This window comes from Engraulis encrasicolus, chromosome 6 (genome assembly GCF_034702125.1).
Source record: "Engraulis encrasicolus isolate BLACKSEA-1 chromosome 6, IST_EnEncr_1.0, whole genome shotgun sequence".
NCBI classification, from domain to species: Eukaryota; Metazoa; Chordata; class Actinopteri; order Clupeiformes; family Engraulidae; genus Engraulis; species Engraulis encrasicolus.
Window position 1 is genome coordinate 26,921,087 of NC_085862.1, and position 18,408 is coordinate 26,939,494.

The following is an 18,408-nucleotide window of genomic DNA, read 5'->3' on the forward strand; positions in this document are numbered from 1 at the left end:
TTTGTTGATGTTGATGAGCAAGCACGAGCCCCATAATCAGGGGGAAAAAAATGAACTTGGCCCCCTGGGAGGCAGGCTGCTTGTGGCAGACACAGCTCCAGCTCCATCAGCGGGAACGAACACTCCTTCTGTCAGAGAGCACTTAGCAAGACACTGACCACCACACCTACGGCCATTATTTCACTCAGGGCTCAAAATTCGGTGCCTTTTCTGGCATATATTTAACCATCTATAATCTGCATATATCTGCAATATACAACTGCTAAAAAAACGTACTTTAAACAAAAAAGACCTCTTCATGAGAGAGTCTACAATAAACACTTTGTATTAGCGTTCAAATGTTAGTGAGAGAGCCCAAACACATGCTCAATTCAGCATGATATGGAAAGTAAAGAGGTAGTACTAGTAGTTTCAGGTGGCGTGTTCTGGAAGGTGGATCCTGGATGAGGGGCATGGGGGCATGGCAGACCGCACCAAGATAACCATCCATATTTGTGCTGCCCTCATCACAAAACCTTCACATACTGTATACCACCAGCTGCCTGCCACCAGTATCTGAAGGAATATTTCTGAATCTGACCACAATTACCAGGACCTTACATGCAATAAGGTGACTGCTGAGATGGGGAATAGGTGAATCACACCATGGCGATTTAGCCACTTCCACAGAAAGTGTCTTGTGTAACCAACGGAGAGCCAGAGTACCTGACTCAGATCTCAGTCTGGTTTCAGTATCTGATACAGGGACTCCTCATTCAAGGTGGTCTGTTGAAATAAAAAGTGTTCCGCTAAATAGGTTAATAAAAACGGTTTGTGACACCTTTGATGAACGCTGCAGACGCAAAGTAGTTAAAACTTGTCAGGTACCGAAAAACTCATTCTTGGCCTTGAAAACAAAACAGTTTAAAAACAAAAAGACATTAAGGGTGTGTAAATTAAGGATTGTGTGAGACGGGAGGATAATCCGTCAGGTGTGGCCAGGCAGGCAGCTTTAATTTGCCGCCTGGGGACCAGTTTGATCCACTGCAGCCAGGAGCATGAGGAGCTTGGACGGCACGGACCAATCACGTGGTAAGGGAGAGCAGAAAAACAAAAACAAAAACAAAGGCAACCGGCCGTCTCCTATCGAATTACGTCATGTTTATTAACCAAGTGGGTCACCTCGCTCATCAAAAGTGGACATGTGCTTATGTGCACCCATGGCCCATGGTCTCATTTATCTTAATAGTCCCTCCTAAAATACTCAGCGGCCGATTGCAAAACAAGTCCGACAGGCGGACAACAGATGCGTCTGTCTATGACAGTGGTTCTCAACCTTTTTTGCCCAAACGCCCCCCTGGCCTCCTCATAACCTGTCAACGCCATGTCAGTGTTTCCCACAGAAATATTGGAAACTATGGGGGCAGCCGGGATTTTTTTTGTCCGGGGGGGGGGGGGGGGGGGGGGGGGGGGGGGTGTTGTATTCACACAGTGTAAATGCAAAATGGCAAAACAATGAGTACTATAGGCCTAGGCCTACATTTCAGCCATTTATATTTTGAGAAATAAGGCTACATAACATTTTACCCATGATATTAGTAGTACATTGCCATTTATATATATATTTTTTTAAATGCAGTACAGTGAATCATTTCTGTTTACAACACAGTTTCATTCGTCCCTCATGCAGGGGTCTATGTAAATTGTTAACGCATAGACAAAAAGGGTCTAAGAGGGTGGGCTATGCCTTTTCCCCACACACACATAGGCATAGTGTGCACATAGGCATAGTGTGCACACACATAGTACACATTCTACATGAGGGGTGCTGGTCACAGGGCCAGTTTTTCAAAATTCCTCCCATTAAAAGGGCTGAACAACATATTACACATTTATGTTTATATTCACATTTATTACACATTAATTTCTATATGCAGCCCGATGTCTCCTCTGCCGTGTCAATGAAGGCCTGTCACCTAACCCATTGTAAAACAAAGCCTGGGGAGTGTTAGTAAACTCATCCCAACTGTCCCTTCTCTGAAGGTTTTTTTTTATTGCTCCCAAACCCAAGTTAACTACAACAACTTTACTAGGCTTTTGATCCCTCTGTCTTTCAAGCACTTGTGGTTTTCTCTATAGGATGTATTTACTCCAGGAGGAAAATGCGAAGGAAATCGTATTTCAAATCGTTTTTAACAAAAACGGAAATCGTTAAAAAAAATAAAAAAAATAAATTGCAAAACATTTTTTTTTTTTTTTAAACATTTTCGGAAACTATGGCGGCCAAATTTAAACTATGGCGGGCCGCCATAGTTTCCTCAATGTATGGGAAACACTGCATGTATAAGCCTGGATTTGGAAAAGTAGCATATGAATTCAAATAGATCAAGTAAATAACAAATTACCACACATTGTTAGTATTTATCAACCATTAGTAGGGCCTATCACGCCATTTCAGCATCACGTGCATGTGGGAAAGAATTTAAACATCGGCAAATAGTAAATAAATAAAACCGTTCTGGTGAATCATGCGCTTCTGGTTCAATGCCAGCTTTTTAACGTCAAGGCACAAAGCAGTCAGCTTTATTCTAAGAGTGCCAGAGTTCACCAAATTCAAACGATTGCAAAGCAAGAATCAGAAGACGCGTTCTCTGCCAGTGCTCTCACTGAGCACAATGGAACGCACCTGTGCGGTCCACATCGCCCGCCAGCAGAAAGTGAATGATCCTCTCTTACCATATGTTTATATGACCCCACCCCTTTAATTCTGGGGAGAATGCACGACCCTCCCAATATCACGATTTCTTGAAATAGGCCACAACAGTAATTTGTTGGTAACATGTTGAGGTGCATGCGAGCAAGCTTATGTTTCACACTGTGTGCTTGCCTTGCCTTGCCTTGCGCGAGGTCGATTTTCAACATGACACACCAGAAACCGAGAACATCAGTCAGTACATCAAATGGCGCATTTGTCTACTAATTTGAGCACCATGTTTCAGTGCGTAGTGCGCACTGACTAGGCCTACTCACTCAAATGTAGTGCCAGAATGTTTGCGAACTCACTTTCGTGACTCGGAGGCTCATGCATACGGACTTCTGTGCCCGAGTGCAAAGTGCTAACAATGCAATCAGCTGCGTAGCCTAGCCGGTTTGCAAATACACGTTATATAGACGTTTTGGCTTGCACGCATTAGCTCCAGGCCAAAAGCTCAACTCGGTCGCCTTGTGGACACAGGAGGAAAATAATTTAAGAAAGTATTTCAGACGGACAGACGGACGGACCGACGGATGTACAGACCCTCTTATAGAGATGCTAGGACGCATCTAAAAATGCAACAAAAAAAGCCATCTTCATTAATCAACACGTACACACAGGATTAATCACGATAAATTACAGAGGAAAATTGTATAGAAAATTGCCCAAGATGGCAGGAATTGCACATAATAATGACAAAGAAACGATTCTTTGCGGTATGGCTTTCTCCCAAGAGTGCTCCCTCTCTCTCTCATAATCTTTCTTTTATAGCTCTGTTATCACTTTTCTAAATGGATGGCCTTTTATAAACAAATTTCACTGGAACAGAATGGTAACACTGTACTTCCTTGAACATGTGTGAGTCACTTACTTTGGGCAGATCCACTGCTCTTCACAGATTCCCTGAACTGTGGGCAGAAAGGAGGAAGATTACAGTTAATGTCTACAGCTGGAAGAGGAGTGGAAGTAGGGCTGCACGATTATGGAAAAAAATCATAATCACGATTATTTTGGTCAAAATCGTAATCACAATTAATTTTTTGCAGATTTTTTTGAAAATTATAACAAGATGAAACATAACCAAGAATGAACTATATACGGGGTGAGCAAAATAAAATGAATTGTAATAATTATGTAAAGGCAATAGCATGAAACTTAGGTGGACAGATTTCTGGCCAGAAACACCAGCCTGTCAGTATATTCTGGTTTCAAGGACGCTCTCAAAAGTAGGTCACTATTGCCACGATTAAATCACTATTAAAATTTTGACTTCGATTTCACTAATTTATCACGATTTTCGATTATTTTCGATTAATTGTGCAGCCCTAAGTGGATAAGTGGAAGAAAACAATACAGTGTGATGCCTATTGTGAAACCATACATCTGGGGGCTACGTATACTACAAAGCTGGTTCAGGAGTAAACCAGGTTAAGTTAAGAGGTAAATCATCTAATAGAAGAGCCTGGAGTCCTCATTCTATTAGATGATTTGCCTCTTAACTTAACCTGGTTTACGCCTGAACCAGCTTTGTAGTATAGGCCCCTGACTAAGACTTGAATAGCTCCCATGTTAAACTGCTACAGCTCTAGCCTACTTTGCATTGACTAAAAATGTATAATAATCGCCTCCTCTCTGGACATTTCTATGGCCTGATATGAATGGAGGGGTCCATGAGGTGACAGGAAACACTTGCCTTGTGTTTATTACCACTGCACTCTGCCAGCAGACTCTTGCAGCTCTTGTGGACGTTCACACCACAGTCTGAGAGAGAGAGAGAGAGAGAGAGAGAGAGAGAGAGAGAGAGAGAGAGAGAGAGAGAGAGAGAGAGAGAGAGGAAGTGCATCCATCAGTCAGGCTTAACAGCAAGCACAGGTCTATGAGGTCCGCACGGCATGAGAGTGCTGGGTTAGTAATACATTTGGCTATTTCACTGTTGGAGAAAGTTTGTATAAAAGTCTAGCCTTGCAATCGTACTTTCAATGTTGTTTTCACATTAAGAATGGATTTCAGATGACAGATACACAATAGAACAATATCAGCTGACATGTAATTGTGACCTTTCATGTGATTGCAGCTTCATTATCACATTAAACATGTGGTTAGTTAAGAGCTCCGTGTCCTTTGCGGGTTTCTGCTGGTGTGAAGTATCACAGAGGTCTAGCAAGAAACAACGCTGAAAAACACTCTTACAAGGCCCTACCGTAGCGCATATGGTAGGACACTCGTTTGCTATGCGGCCGGGCCGGGAATCGGCCCGGGTCCTTTGCCAACCCTTCCCCGTCTCTCTCTCTCCCAACTTGCGTCCTGTCACCATCGGCACTGTACTATCATGAATAAAGACCAAAAAACATCTTTAAAAAAAAGAAAAAAAACCCACCCCCAACATCCCCCACAGCTGATTAGAAAGATTTAAACATTTGACTGCAAAGCCGAGTCACATGATAGACAGAACTGTCATATTCAAGATTATCACAATGACTAAGGCAAGGTCGAGCTCTTGGAAGGCTGGAGGAGGGGTGTTCTGTTCCAACCAAGGACGTCTATTGGTTCCAACTTCCCAGCAGAATCTTTAGTGTGGCACTTATTGCAGATAGGACTTCCAGAACAGAATCAAAACATTTGCACCAAAACAATAACATTCCAATTCAAATGCCTGAGAATTAATGGAATAAAAAATATAAAAGAGCAGCCTTAAATTCTGCATAAAACACCTGCACACACATTCAAAACAAAATCACCACTACCGGTGCAACCTTGGGGACTGAAGTGTGAAAAGCTTAGCGTGAGAAAAGGATGCTGTTCATTTCTTTTCTTTTTTTAAACAAAAGACAGAGGGGGTGTCACGCCAGTAACCCCAGTCCTTATGGGTGCATTGGTTCCAAAGCAATAATCCACAGAAGCAAAGTGTGGAACTCGCACACTGGTAGCCGATGCAATCATTCGTTTATTGCTTTTAAAAATATATGGGTGGTTGACATGTTTTTACGTAACATTAGTTAAAAACCTACAAAATTTATATTTTTCCTCTTGAAAACAAATGTAAATGAAAGAAGATGTGGTACATCATGTTTCATATTAGTCTTAGATGAGAAGAAACATTTTGTTCAGATTTATGGGTCATTTCACGTGAAATCAGACACTTTGGGACCCGACCGACACCGATTTCAATCATACTTGCTGTGCCCGTTTAGCAGCAAGGTAGCACCCCAGAACTGCATTTGTGTGAATCTGAGACCAATATTAAAGGAGAAACAGTGGGTGGGGGTGGGGGTACGGGTGGGTAGTAGTGTGTGTGTGGGGTGGGGGTTAAAGGAACAATAGCAGAAAGAGCATTGGGGATATGTTTGTGCAGAATATTAATCATTTTATTGTATCTTACAGAAATGTCACACCAATGATGTCACACCACAGGACACATTTTCCAAAAAATGGAAAAAATTAAGCGAAATTCCACGAACCACTGAGTGCTTCATTTTTTTCTTTTTTTCCCCCAATTTTTCCACCCATTTTTTCAGAAATTGGAATACGTTTCCTACTTTAAGTGTGTTACGGCCTTAAACGTCAACCACCCATATATTTTTAGGGTGGTTTATCCCTTTATTATTAGTTTGGACGATATGAGATGTAACAGGAAGTGAATGGGAGAGAGGGATGGGGGAGGATCTGGAAATGACTTTGGGCCGGAATCGAACCTGGGTCCCCGGCGTAACAGTGCCCTACCGTTTGAGCCACGGCAGGGCCCTATCCTATGGCGCTCATAAGGGATATGAGGTCCTTAACTGTAGTTGATCACCCCAAAACACTCATCATGCAATCAACAGCCAACCAATTCACATCACAAGAATACAGAATAGATTTCTGAATGATGAGCCCAAGTTCAGAACTGAAAAAAAAGCCAAAATGTTGACTTGAACTCCAGGTAGGTAGCATATGAAGTGAATCTACGTGGCTGTAATCCGACAATGTTTGTTGATTGCTAAACAAGCCAAATCTGAAAGTAGCCCCTCTGACTGCTATCTTAAAAAGACACTGGTTTTATACATAGCATATTTCTACTAGCTCTAAATGCAACCAATACAGCCCAGTCACTGTGCGGTAATTATCAACTACTCTGAGCATCAGGTAGGGAGAAGGCTTTGTTCTGGACGGAGAGAATGTTCTGTTTTTAACAAGCACATAAACCACAAATACATGACCTCACTTTCCACTGCTTTAGAGTCCAATGACTTTTCAGGTGCTTATTACAATCTACCTGATTTAGTAATGACTGGAAGAAATCATGACATAGGCTAGCCCAATGGTTTTCAAAGTGGGAGCCGGGGACACCTGGGGGGCCGTGAGGAGGTGCTAAAGGGGTCCGCGGCAGGCTGGCAGGAAAAGTATAGCAAAACAAAATAACTATTTGAACAAATGTACACCAAAATAAACCAAATCGTATTAATATTCCCATTAGGCAAGTACTGCATATTAATAATATACTGCATCTCTGAACATTAATCTACTACTACATAGTGCATAAATATTATTGTGTTTATTTATATATCCCAGTGGGCCACTAACTGACAGACCTACGTAGACTATGATTATGAAAGGAGATGCACAGAAAAATGGTGTGACACGACCCATGTAAGGGGGGGGGGGCTTGTCTGGACTCCACCAGTAAATGGGGGGGGGGGGTTGCCATGGTAAAGTTTGGGAACCGCTGGGCTAGCCCACTGAACTGCTTCTGTTGACTCTCCACAGAAAGCGTGTGCGTGCATTCTCACATGTAGACACAAAAAGAGATCGACCACAGAAATGGAAACAAACTCAGGCTGTCAAGTCAGCAGTGAGATGTACTGCCCCACCCCCCACACCACACCGCACCACAGACTTCAGTGCGACAGCATTGCGCTCTCAGATGAAGCTTCTCTTGACCTCCTCTTGTTGTCATTTTGGAGTAGTCTAGTTGTGCTAGACCCATATCAAGGTGCACTGTGTAATATTTTAGCATTCTTTCCAAAATCCATGCTGCCTATTCACAAATGTTACCTTTTTCCTAAATATTTACCACCAGCATCAAATTATATCAAAATATTCATGACTGGGAGAATTGCACTTTTCTTACATCAAAAGTTTGATCTTCTCCATGTCCGCCATTTTGAATGTCCAGAAATAGACATTTTTTTGCTGCAAAACGTACTGTACTTTGGTCATATGAGTAAATATTAGTTTATTATTTTGTAAATAGTCATGAAAACATCACATGAAAACATCAAATTTGGCAACAGGCAGCAACAGGTTTTAAATTTTAGACAAGACTAATATTGTCCTTTTACAGTACGATATTGATGCACTGCAGTCAAATAGACTTCAACGTCAGGTGCAGGCATTCTTCCAATTTTCACCCAACAAACCCAAGCCAAACCCCTTGTAGTCTACCTACTCGATACGTCGTTGAGCAGGGCAGAGCTGCAATATTAGAAGGCATGATCCTGATGAGATCAACATCAAGAGAGGAGAGATTACAGGGCACTATACACCTGATCCCAATCAGGCTTCGTGATTATCTTAGGCAAAACACCTGTGACGGAGGTTCGCCCTTTGTTTCTTAATAACCATTAAAGAGGCTTAGCTTACACTACGATCAGCTAGCCTTCATCTTCGACCGTAATGTAAACACTCGACAATGCCCCCCTGATCGACCACCATCTGCTACAATGGTTTCAGTTAGATTTTCAAAACAAACAAACGTTCAGAATGGATATGCTCAACCAGTAGCTTAAGAGCGTGTTGTGTGCCTAAGGAGGGTGTGCACTCCTGTCTGTGTGTGTGTGTGTGTGTGTGTGTGCAGCACGCGTGACCAATCCCTAGCTGTTTCCTGCACCTGCCCACTAACAGACAGACAGCAGGACTGTGTTGCGGCAGCAGGACTGTGTTGCGGCAGCAGTGGTAACTGGAGCAATGGCCTCTCCACCACCAATCTTCCCTTCTTCCACGCCCCCATAACCAACCACCCTACACAAACACATACACCGCCACACGTCAAAGAGGTTAGTTGTATACTATGCACTGTCCTAAACTGTATGGAACCACCGTATACAAATAAGGGACTGCAGGTGTAAAATAACCTGAGGCTAACTCTAGTGCAATGCATGAAATGGCAACTTTTATATTTTAATTGTACATGGTCCCTAATACATTGAATTGAAAACAAGGCCACAAGTCAAACAGTGGTGCGTTTCTCAAAAGCATCTTTGCTAACTTTCCGGGTGGAGTATTGGCAACCTACTAAGTTGCTAAATTGTTAGCAAAGGCGAATTCGAGAGACAATGGTTTAGTATAGTTGCTGCACTGTATGCAACTGGACATTTTTCAGAGCTCAAAAATGCTGCAAAATGTTGTCAAGCTCCAAAGAGAAGTCCAGTAACAGTCGCCTACAACTTAACTCCTCAACTTGAATGACCTGGGCGAAACAGGCAAACATGGGTGAGAGGAAGAGTGTTGGAGGGGAGGGGAGAGGGAGATGAGGAAGAGAAACCAAACAAGGCAGTGTGAGAGTGCCCAAAGACATGAGAAGACAACATTAAGGAGAAGATGGAAGCACCACCCACAAGACAATCAGCAGCAGCAACTTTGTACAGTAAGCCAGCCAGACAGCAGGTTCTTTCTAATATCCTTCCTCCTGTCCTCCTTGCTCCCTTGCCTGCTTGCGTCCTCGTGATGACGTCACAGACGACAGACGTGTATTTCAATATCTAGCAAAAACGCAACTCTCATGTCATTTTCTCATATGCAATTGGGATAATGAATGAAGAATAGTCCCCCAAAACTTGCTGTGGCTAGGCTGACAGCGGGGGGAAACTATTGCTTTCTCCGCGGAGGCCCTAGCAAAACACGAGGCCACAAGCACAGGCCGAGGAGGACAGGAGTCCGCATATTGGAAATAACCTACTATGTGTGACTGTGAATTAGCTTACCTACAGCTGCCAGCTTCACACTGATACCTTATCTGCTGACCGGAGCAAGTATAGAGCTCTAGAGCGTTGCACAACACACCTGAACTACCTTAGCCTCAGTGGGACTCGTCGAGTTGTAAAATCAAACCAGGGTGGATGGTCAGAGATGGATTCTGATTATTGGGGCTTCAGGGGTTTCTCCCCCGAGAAACTTTTGAAAATATAGTTGTTAAAAGTGCAATTTTAATACAATATGTGAAGAAGGGATGTCCGTCATTGAGGGGGATGATTTTAGACCACTTTCATTGTAGGGGGGATGTCACCCCCCTCACCCCCCTACAACTCGAGCCCTGCTTAGCCTACCCTGTGCCACACAGAGGCAAGCCTGAAAGAAAAAGTTGCAGTTCCTGAAAAGAGGATCCAAAATTATTGTGGCAGTTTCTACAAAACCGTACAGTCACATGCACAAGCCACACTCCAACAGGAAGTAGGATAGGGTGAGAGAAACCAACACCCCACAGCAGTTACAACACAGTAACTGATAGTCAACCCTAAGCAGCTAATTGAAACTGAGTCACTTATCTGCAACACCAACAATCATTTACTCACAAGGAGCCTTGTGGAACCTGGCCAAATCCTCAGAGCTCCAACTAGGCCTATGCACTCTCGCCTTGTTTTTCTCCTTCACCACCACTGCCATTCAAGAAGGCAAAAAGGGCATTACATATTGCACACCACACGTACTTTAGATGACCTCCTCAGCCATCAAGTTGATAGGAAATTCGTTGGTCTGAACATTTTTGGCTAGCAAACTGTTAGACTTGTGCTTCCAACACTGTTCCCCTATTTTCAGCAACATAACTGAGAAGCAATCTTCACAGTTATGTCTCAACCTTGTTTGAATACTAAAATGCTTTGCAAAATAAAGGATTGGAGACATAGAGCAACTGGATCAATAACACTACCTACCTCCAACCAGCAAACGGTGAAGACAACAACACAAGTCACCTGTCTACAAAACCAGGCTGCTCACCATTATTCCCAAAGGAGGGAGGGGGATCCGCCAGTGTAGAGAGGGGGTGGGCCGGAAAAAAACATAAAAGCACCCAGGCGTACAAAAATAAGAAGAGGCTGGGGCAGTAAAGTCACAACTGATGACCTCGCCTAGCAGGTCTGTCCAGCAGAAACAGGTGTATTTTTCCCTCTTCATGTAAAAAGAAGCGCCCGAGGCTACAAAAACGTTACAGCCCTCTGACCCACCGGGCTCATCACTTTCTTAATCAGTGGCACAGCAAACACCAATCTCACTTCAATACACATTTGATGTTAAACCAAGGAGTGTCATTCTAACAACGGGCGTAGAATTCATATAATGTACGGCAACTCAAGACAGCAAAATGACAGACTGAACGACTATTTGGAAGCGTTAAAGTGACAGGCCGTTCCATTCCAACCAAGGACAGCCCTAGATTCCAGTCGATGCGCTCCAGTCACCAGAAACATCCAACTTCAGTGTTCTAGCAAGACTGGCAGATGCACAGACGATATCAATTTCGTCACTCGGTTTTAGACTTGAATAATGGGACTTGAAGGACAGCTTGGATGTTCGGATAGGAAACATCCCTGATAGACAAGAGACAGTCCCATGCCAAGTATCAATTTCAGAATGCATCGCATTACATGCACTACACCTTCAAAATAAAGCTTTACAAACACACAAACCATCCAAAACACAAGGCGACGAGACAGAAATATTTAAACAATAATCAGACTTTTTTTGCTAAGTGGCTACGTAGTTGGCTATCCATCGCTGGCTACAAAACATTAACGCAGTTTCGCCACCGACCACAGAAGACCCAATACAGAACACAGTCATGCACTTCAAACAAAACAATTGCATTCACCCTAGAACAACAGAAATGTCAGTTTCATCTCTCCGTCTCATATCTACATGCAAAAATCAATCAAGGCTTAAACTTATTTTCAACAGGTTGCTGCTATCGCTTGGGATGCAAGTTAGCTTCCTAGCTAGGATGGGATAATTTCCATTGGTCCAGCTGGCTTCGGGCTAACGGGCGAGCTGACTATGCTAGGAAGTCAAACAACGTAGCTAGCTGCTTGGGTAGCATAGCTAGGATAAGTTGCTCTGTAGGCTGCTTCAAATGCACCTGATGCGTCTGTATATCGGCTTACCGTTTTCCTCCCGTCCAGAATGCTGGGTTATAACTAGAATCCTTCCACAGTTTTCAGTTATTTGAAATGCGAAAAATTTCCTTCAGAAGAAAGCAAAAAAAGTGAGATTTGTTGTCAGAATAATTTATCCGATGCTGACTTTGGTCCGCTTCTAAGATTCTCAAGGCATTCTGGGAACAATCACAGGCACACAATCCACACACCACCAAGCATTCCAAAGCCGATTCACTGTGGGCTGGGGCCCAATTTAAAGAGACCAATGACTGTTTAATGCTGGTTGTACTGTCATTGACAAAAGCGACAAACCACAGAATAGACCAGACAAAATTAGATGTTAGAACCATGAATAAATTCACTTAGTTAGTTTAGTAACTGAATTAAGTTATTAAATATTAACATGGCATGGACAACATGCTGTTACACCACAGGCCTACCATAAAGTTTTCTGCACCGCTATAAATGAGGATAAACTATGCCTACTGTATGTATCACTGAGTTTATATATAGGCATAGAGCTCACAGATAGGTCATATATTCCCTTCTTTATTATAACAAGGAAACATGTTGAATTACAGTATAATTGTTTGGAACTAGTTACTTAGACATAGCTTCACTGTTTGCACATATAGGCCTAATGCACTATGACTCAATGCATCACTTCAAAGCTTATTTTTATCCAATTTTCTTCTCTCTCTCTCTCTCTCTCTCTCTCTCTCTCTCTCTCTCTCTCTCTCTCTCTCTCTCCCTCTCTCTCTCCTCTAACAAAACCTCGCCGCAGTGCAGGTCTGGACAATGTTCAACAGCCGAGGGCAGGGTAGCCCTTCGTGTTCTGAATGCACTGGGTCTTGGGGAGATATATCAGAGCGACTTGTTTAGTAAGCAGTCCACTTTAAACATTCATAGATCATATTTCCTAACAGTGCTGTGACAGCTTCAGAGTTATGTGCGCTGCGTGAGTATCATCACCTTGTATGACTGAAGACACATAGGCCTGCTCCGAGCAGCAGCCTAATGGACCTGTCTATACACACACATTCTGCCCGCCGTGATGTCAGCACACGGAAACTGTCCCTGAAGTGTGAAACTGTTCCTGAAGTGTGTATAAAGTGGTCACTGAGCCACACAGCCACTGAAAAATAGTAAGGCCTGCAGGTTTTTGTCACAAGGAAATGTAAAACCCCAACTCAAGTCACTTAACATTAAATAATACTACATTCAAATCATAGTTAAATTGTAAATGCTAATCAGTATGATCAATCAATCGATCAATCAAAAATGACTACTATAGCACATTATCATACATAATTGTCATTCAATGTGCTAAAGAGTAGAGAAAAAGAATCCATATTGTGTTATAGATAATTAACTAACTATCACCAAATGCAGATGAGGGTAAGGCAGTTTTTAATTTCTTTTAAAAACAAGATACTGTTGGAGTTCTAATTTGGACAGGAAGTTGGTTCCAGAATTTTGCAGCATAATGGCTAAATGCCATTTCACCCTGTCTAGGCTTGACCCTAGGACCCTATATTGCTCAAGCATATTTACAATATACATAGGGTGATGATGATTGATGGCTACCATTACGATCATGGTTGTGTTTCCTGTCACGACAAATAAATAAAAACCCTGAAGGGAATAACAAGACATTTGTAGACTGTCTCCTCACAGTGATCCAAATTCAAACATTTCATACACATTAATGTCTAAATTGTAGTGGTCTCACGGTAAAGCATTCCTGGCCAGTCCCCACTACACCCCCAACATCACAAAGCGTCTCAGAACAAAAAGCATCAGAGGAATGTGTACAACTTCACAAATGCGACAGTTTCCCCCAGCCAATGGGAGCGTGGTGCACACGTGCAGACTTTCAGAATGCATGAAATCCAAACACAAGTTCCCCTTGGAGCAGCTTGGGTCAGAGGCATTTTTTCCGTCTCTCTTTGGAGTGCACCTTTCTTTACTAGCTAACCATGAGACTGAGGAGCGAGTGACTACTACATTTTTTTTCGCATTCCAGAGACTTCACATCATGTGACTCAAATTGAAACTCTCCTTAATTCCTTCCTCGGCCCCCCCCCCCCCTCAGTTATGTAACTGGAAGAGAACACCCATGCTGGGAGAGTTTGATACAGCTAATTGATTCCTCTTCCTGCAGAGCAAGGGTGATAAAGAGCAGGAAATAGGAGAAGAAGAAGAAAAAAGAGTGAAAACAAAAACAAAACAAAGAAATAGCCTGCTGTGGTGTAATCCACAAGAAGCTGTGCAATCAAATGGTCAAACCAGAAGTGGAAGTGGGTGTCATAAGTAGAAGTAGGAGTATAAGAAAAGTAAAAACCCCTGCCACAGTTTCCTTCAAACACAGGTGACTTCACTGAGTATGTGGGCTACAGTTACTGTTGTCCAATGTACATGTCGTATAATCAGATAGTTCTGAGCTGGTTGGATAAAATTTGTTTGTTTGGGACAGCCGTGGCTCAATGGATAGAGCGCTGTCCTTTAGATCAGAAGGTTGCAGGTTCAAATCCCACCCTTAACAACAGCACCTTCATCCATGGCTGAAGAGCCCGTGAGCAAGGCACCTAACCCCACATTGCTCCAGGGCCTGTAACCAATACCCTGTACCTAAATAACTGTAAGTCGCTTTGGATAAACAAAAGCGTCAGCTAAGTGTAATGTAATGTAATGTAATGGTACTTTTCAGTAACACTTACACTGTTACTGTGTATCTACATCATTGAGTGCAGTGAAAGTGTGTACAAGATAATATGTTTACTAATATGTAATACCAGTGTTACAAATTACATCCTGAATTTACTTTTACTTCTAGTTTTGACACCTCTGGTTCAAGCATGCAAACATGCAAGACAACCAAGATAACACTTAGCCTGAGAATTGTGTAGGAAAGAGTGAAAGATCATACAGCGATCAAAAATATAACATTTCCAAGTAGTGATCACACCCCAGGACATACCTTAAACAACGTAACGGGTGAAGAAGTAAAATGGATAATTCAAGCAGTGCATGCACAGACTTTATCTGATGGTGGGAAAGTGTGATGCATGGACATGTGAGTGTTATGTGTGTCTTAGTTAGAATTTGTTTAGAAAGCAAAACAATCCTCTCTAGTGTTCAAAGACAAACATGTAAATGTTGATCTTCAAAAGCGAAGGAAGTCGGAGTGAATGGACTCTAACTGTCAGTTCTGTGTGGCAGAGGCAGCCTTTCTGAACGGGACACCTCAGTATTGTTTTTGTCCAATGATGGATATGTTGGCTTGAGAAGCTACCATCAAGCATCATATATTTGTTACAGCTATTCAGAACATCAGCTGATTCTAATGAGCAGAGTGCCGTGGTCAGTTGAGGAGTGAAATCAAATATATCAATAGGGAGGGAATTCAAATGTTTCAAACACAGAGGTGACTTTAGTGATCAGTGTACAGTACTTGGTCCAACTTCCTATACACGTCCATCCTTTTCAGTACAGAAAGGCACAGAAGCGAGGTTTGCAGAGAGGTGATGGTGTAAGCGGTGGAGGCATCATGTGTGTCATGACGCACTCACTCTGACATAGCAGACCAGGCTTTGTGGACACTACATACTCTACTAAAACATAGCTCCCATACGAAAAAGATATATAATAAATAAAAACATATATGAAAGTTTTATAAAATTGTATATCAGAAATGGACTACTTGTATTGCATGATGAAGTATGACTATAAGAATGGTAAAGTTAGTCCATATTTGAATCATTTTGTAAGTAATCTTTTCCGTATAGGGCCCATATACACTGCAGTCAATTAAACGTTAAAAAAAGTAAGTTGCCCTGCTGTCTTAAGTTTAAAAGTTCACTCAACTTGAGAAAGCTTCAGTGCAGTTAAGCCTATAGTTGAGATAACTTACAAACTTACAGCAGGGAAACGTACCTTTTTTACATCTAACTGGCTTGTTATGTTTTACAGTGTACTTTAGAATAAAGAAAGGCACAGAAGTGAGGCATGCAGAGAGGTGATAGAGGATAGGATGGTGTGAGCCAGTGGTTCCCAACCTTTTTTTTAGCTTGCGCACCCATTTTGACAGCCGGAATTTTTGGTGACCTCATACACTTAACGAGACTTTGCACAGGATATTATAATATGCAATTTAATTCACTTGTGCGATTTAGTTGAGTTGAGCTAAAATAGATATTTATGATAGTTTAAGACAGTTTGTGTTGTTTCAGTCATAACAATAAGCCGACCCCAAGGTTGAAAACCACTGGTGTAAGCGGTGGTGGCGTGCGGGGTGAGCGGTGATAGAGGATGGTGTAACTGCAAGCGGTGGCGGTGTGCGGGGCGTGCGGTGTGAGCAGTGAGTACTCACTTTGACACTGCAGGCCATGCTTCCTCTGCAGGGTCTTGCTGCACAGTGAGCAGGTGATATAGGATAGGATGGTGTAAGCGGTGGAAGCGTGAGCGGTGAGGGCTGGTAACTGTAAGCGGTGGAAGCGTGAGCGGTGAGGGCTGGTAACTGTAAGCGGTGGCGGCGTGCGGGGTGAGCGGTGAGTACTCACTCTGACACTGCAGGCCATGCTTCCTCTGCTGCAGAGTCTTGCTGCACAGTGTGCAGGTGGTCCAGCTGGAGAAAGAGCCGGGGACCAGCTGGTGCCCACTACTACTCCTACGCCGCACCTTTTCCCTCTCTTTCTCTTCTCTCTCTTTCTCCCTGTCCTTGTCTTTCTCTCTCTGCTGCTGCTCTCTGTCTTTCTCGCGAGTCTTACCCTGTGGATAGACAAAAAGGGGAGAACAGCAGGGGGGGGGAGAGAGAGAGAGAGAGAGAGAGAGAGAGAGAGAGAGAGAGAGAGAGAGAGAGAGAGAGAGAGAGAGAGAGAGAGAGAGAGAGAAAGCCTGTGTTAATATTTCCCTTCAAATGGTTGTCATGCATTATCATGTCATATAGTTTAGCACAGATTTACAGGAAAGAACAGCAACAAAGGCAGAGCCATCTAGGGTATCAGTGGTTCCCAAACTTTTGGACTTCAGAATATTTCCGTGACCCCCTTACCCACCATCGTCTTAGCCTAGCAATAGATTTCTAGCAATATTAGCAGGCAAACTATTAATGGAAAATCTAGCAATATTAATGGACAAAAAAATTGCATTACTAGTTTGTCCTCTAATATTGCTAGAAATCCACAGGACAGCAAGTACATCTATGAACCACACAAGTGAACACAAGTCCCTTTTGTCCATGACCCCCCTTCAGTACCCCCACGACCCACATAGGGGTCCCGACCCCAGTTTGAGAACCGCTGTACCATGGTATCGGTGAAAAATAGGATGTTGACAGAGAGAGGAAGAATAATGTGAACTTTGGTGAGTTGAGTTCCCACCAGCTTGCTGACTTAATGTTTCACACAGATAGCAAAGTGTATGAGTTGTGAAATAAAGGTGATTCCCCACCTTGTCTTTGTTGAAGGAGCCAGTCATTCGGTTCCTCAGTGAGCTAAGAGTCCTCTTGACCTTTGCACCCCTCTCTGATTTCTCTGTCTTGTCCTCATCCTCTTCATTTCTGTTAAAGAATAAAGTGGGTTGCTTGCTTTAGAGGTTTTCTCAGAATCAGATGCAAAACCCACGCAAGGAAAAGCGAAAGAGAAATTCTTGTTTGATTATTTCCCAACATAATTCTTGTTTGATTATTTCCCAACATACAGTAGTGTACAGTAGGGGTTGTGTAATACAGCCGTTTTTTTTAAGTAGACAGTCATTCACCGTCTCGTCATCAAGTCAACTAGTACATGAAAGACACAGAGGGTTTCGTAAACAATGAACTTACTCATTGGCGAGGAATTCGAACCAGGTGACATTGCTGCTGGACTCCCTCTCGTCTGGGCCCCTGCTCCTGTGCTTGGTACTGCGTAGAGGACAAGAGGGAACTGCTGTGAGACCTGAGAAGGCTAACGGGAAACCCACGTGGGGTAGTGGACTTTTTTCTATGTCGTGGGTATACGGTTCAACTATTCTGCCATACAAAGGCAAAAGGGCAGTAACAACAAATTGAGTTTAGACTGAAAACGGTCTTCATCACACCTCCTTTATCTTGTGACAAAGCCTTATGGTCCAAATGTGTCCCCTTTCAAAGAGATATTGCTATGTCAAATTTTCACTACTACAATATCCAACCCAATACCAAGGCTTTGAAGGCATTTCTCTCAGTTTCAGTCTCAGTCTCAGTCTCAATTTTGGCATAGTTACTGCACTTTGTCTTTGTAGGGCAGTATAGTGTATGCTGCTTCACAATCACACTGCCTGATGCACTGAGGATGCATCTTGAGTTTGGTTGTTGGTTATCACTGTTTTTGGAGGAAAGAGGTATATGGTTTATGTTGATGGAGGTATATGGTATATGCCGTATACCCGTGTATCACGTAGACTAGACCTCTTCAGGAAACCCAGATGCTTTCATGGCATGGGTGCAGCTTCACTCAAAGTTCACTCAAAAATGTGCTGCTTAGAACCAACTTGAAAAATGAATTTTGATATGGAGTAACTGTACAGTGC

At 42.8% G+C, this 18,408-nt stretch overlaps 1 protein-coding gene across 5 annotated transcripts in view; it reads right to left on the minus strand.

The window, feature by feature from the left end:
- The window catches only part of arhgef18b (rho/rac guanine nucleotide exchange factor (GEF) 18b), an 88,423-nt gene that overhangs the window by 43,932 nt on the left and 26,083 nt on the right, over positions 1–18,408 (minus strand). For 4 of the 5 annotated variants that reach the window (XM_063201090.1, XM_063201091.1, XM_063201089.1 and 1 more), the window contains exons 7-11: positions 17,684–17,761; positions 17,311–17,419; positions 16,422–16,629; positions 4,428–4,495; positions 3,606–3,642 (exon numbers count right to left, since the gene is read on the minus strand). In XM_063201090.1, coding sequence (XP_063057160.1) covers positions 3,606–3,642; positions 4,428–4,495; positions 16,422–16,629; positions 17,311–17,419; positions 17,684–17,761 — 500 coding nt within the window. Of the gene's footprint in view, positions 1–3,605; positions 3,643–4,427; positions 4,496–11,865; positions 11,943–16,421; positions 16,630–17,310; positions 17,420–17,683; positions 17,762–18,408 lie in introns of those variants that run through there. The other variant, XM_063201093.1, reaches the window with a different exon arrangement.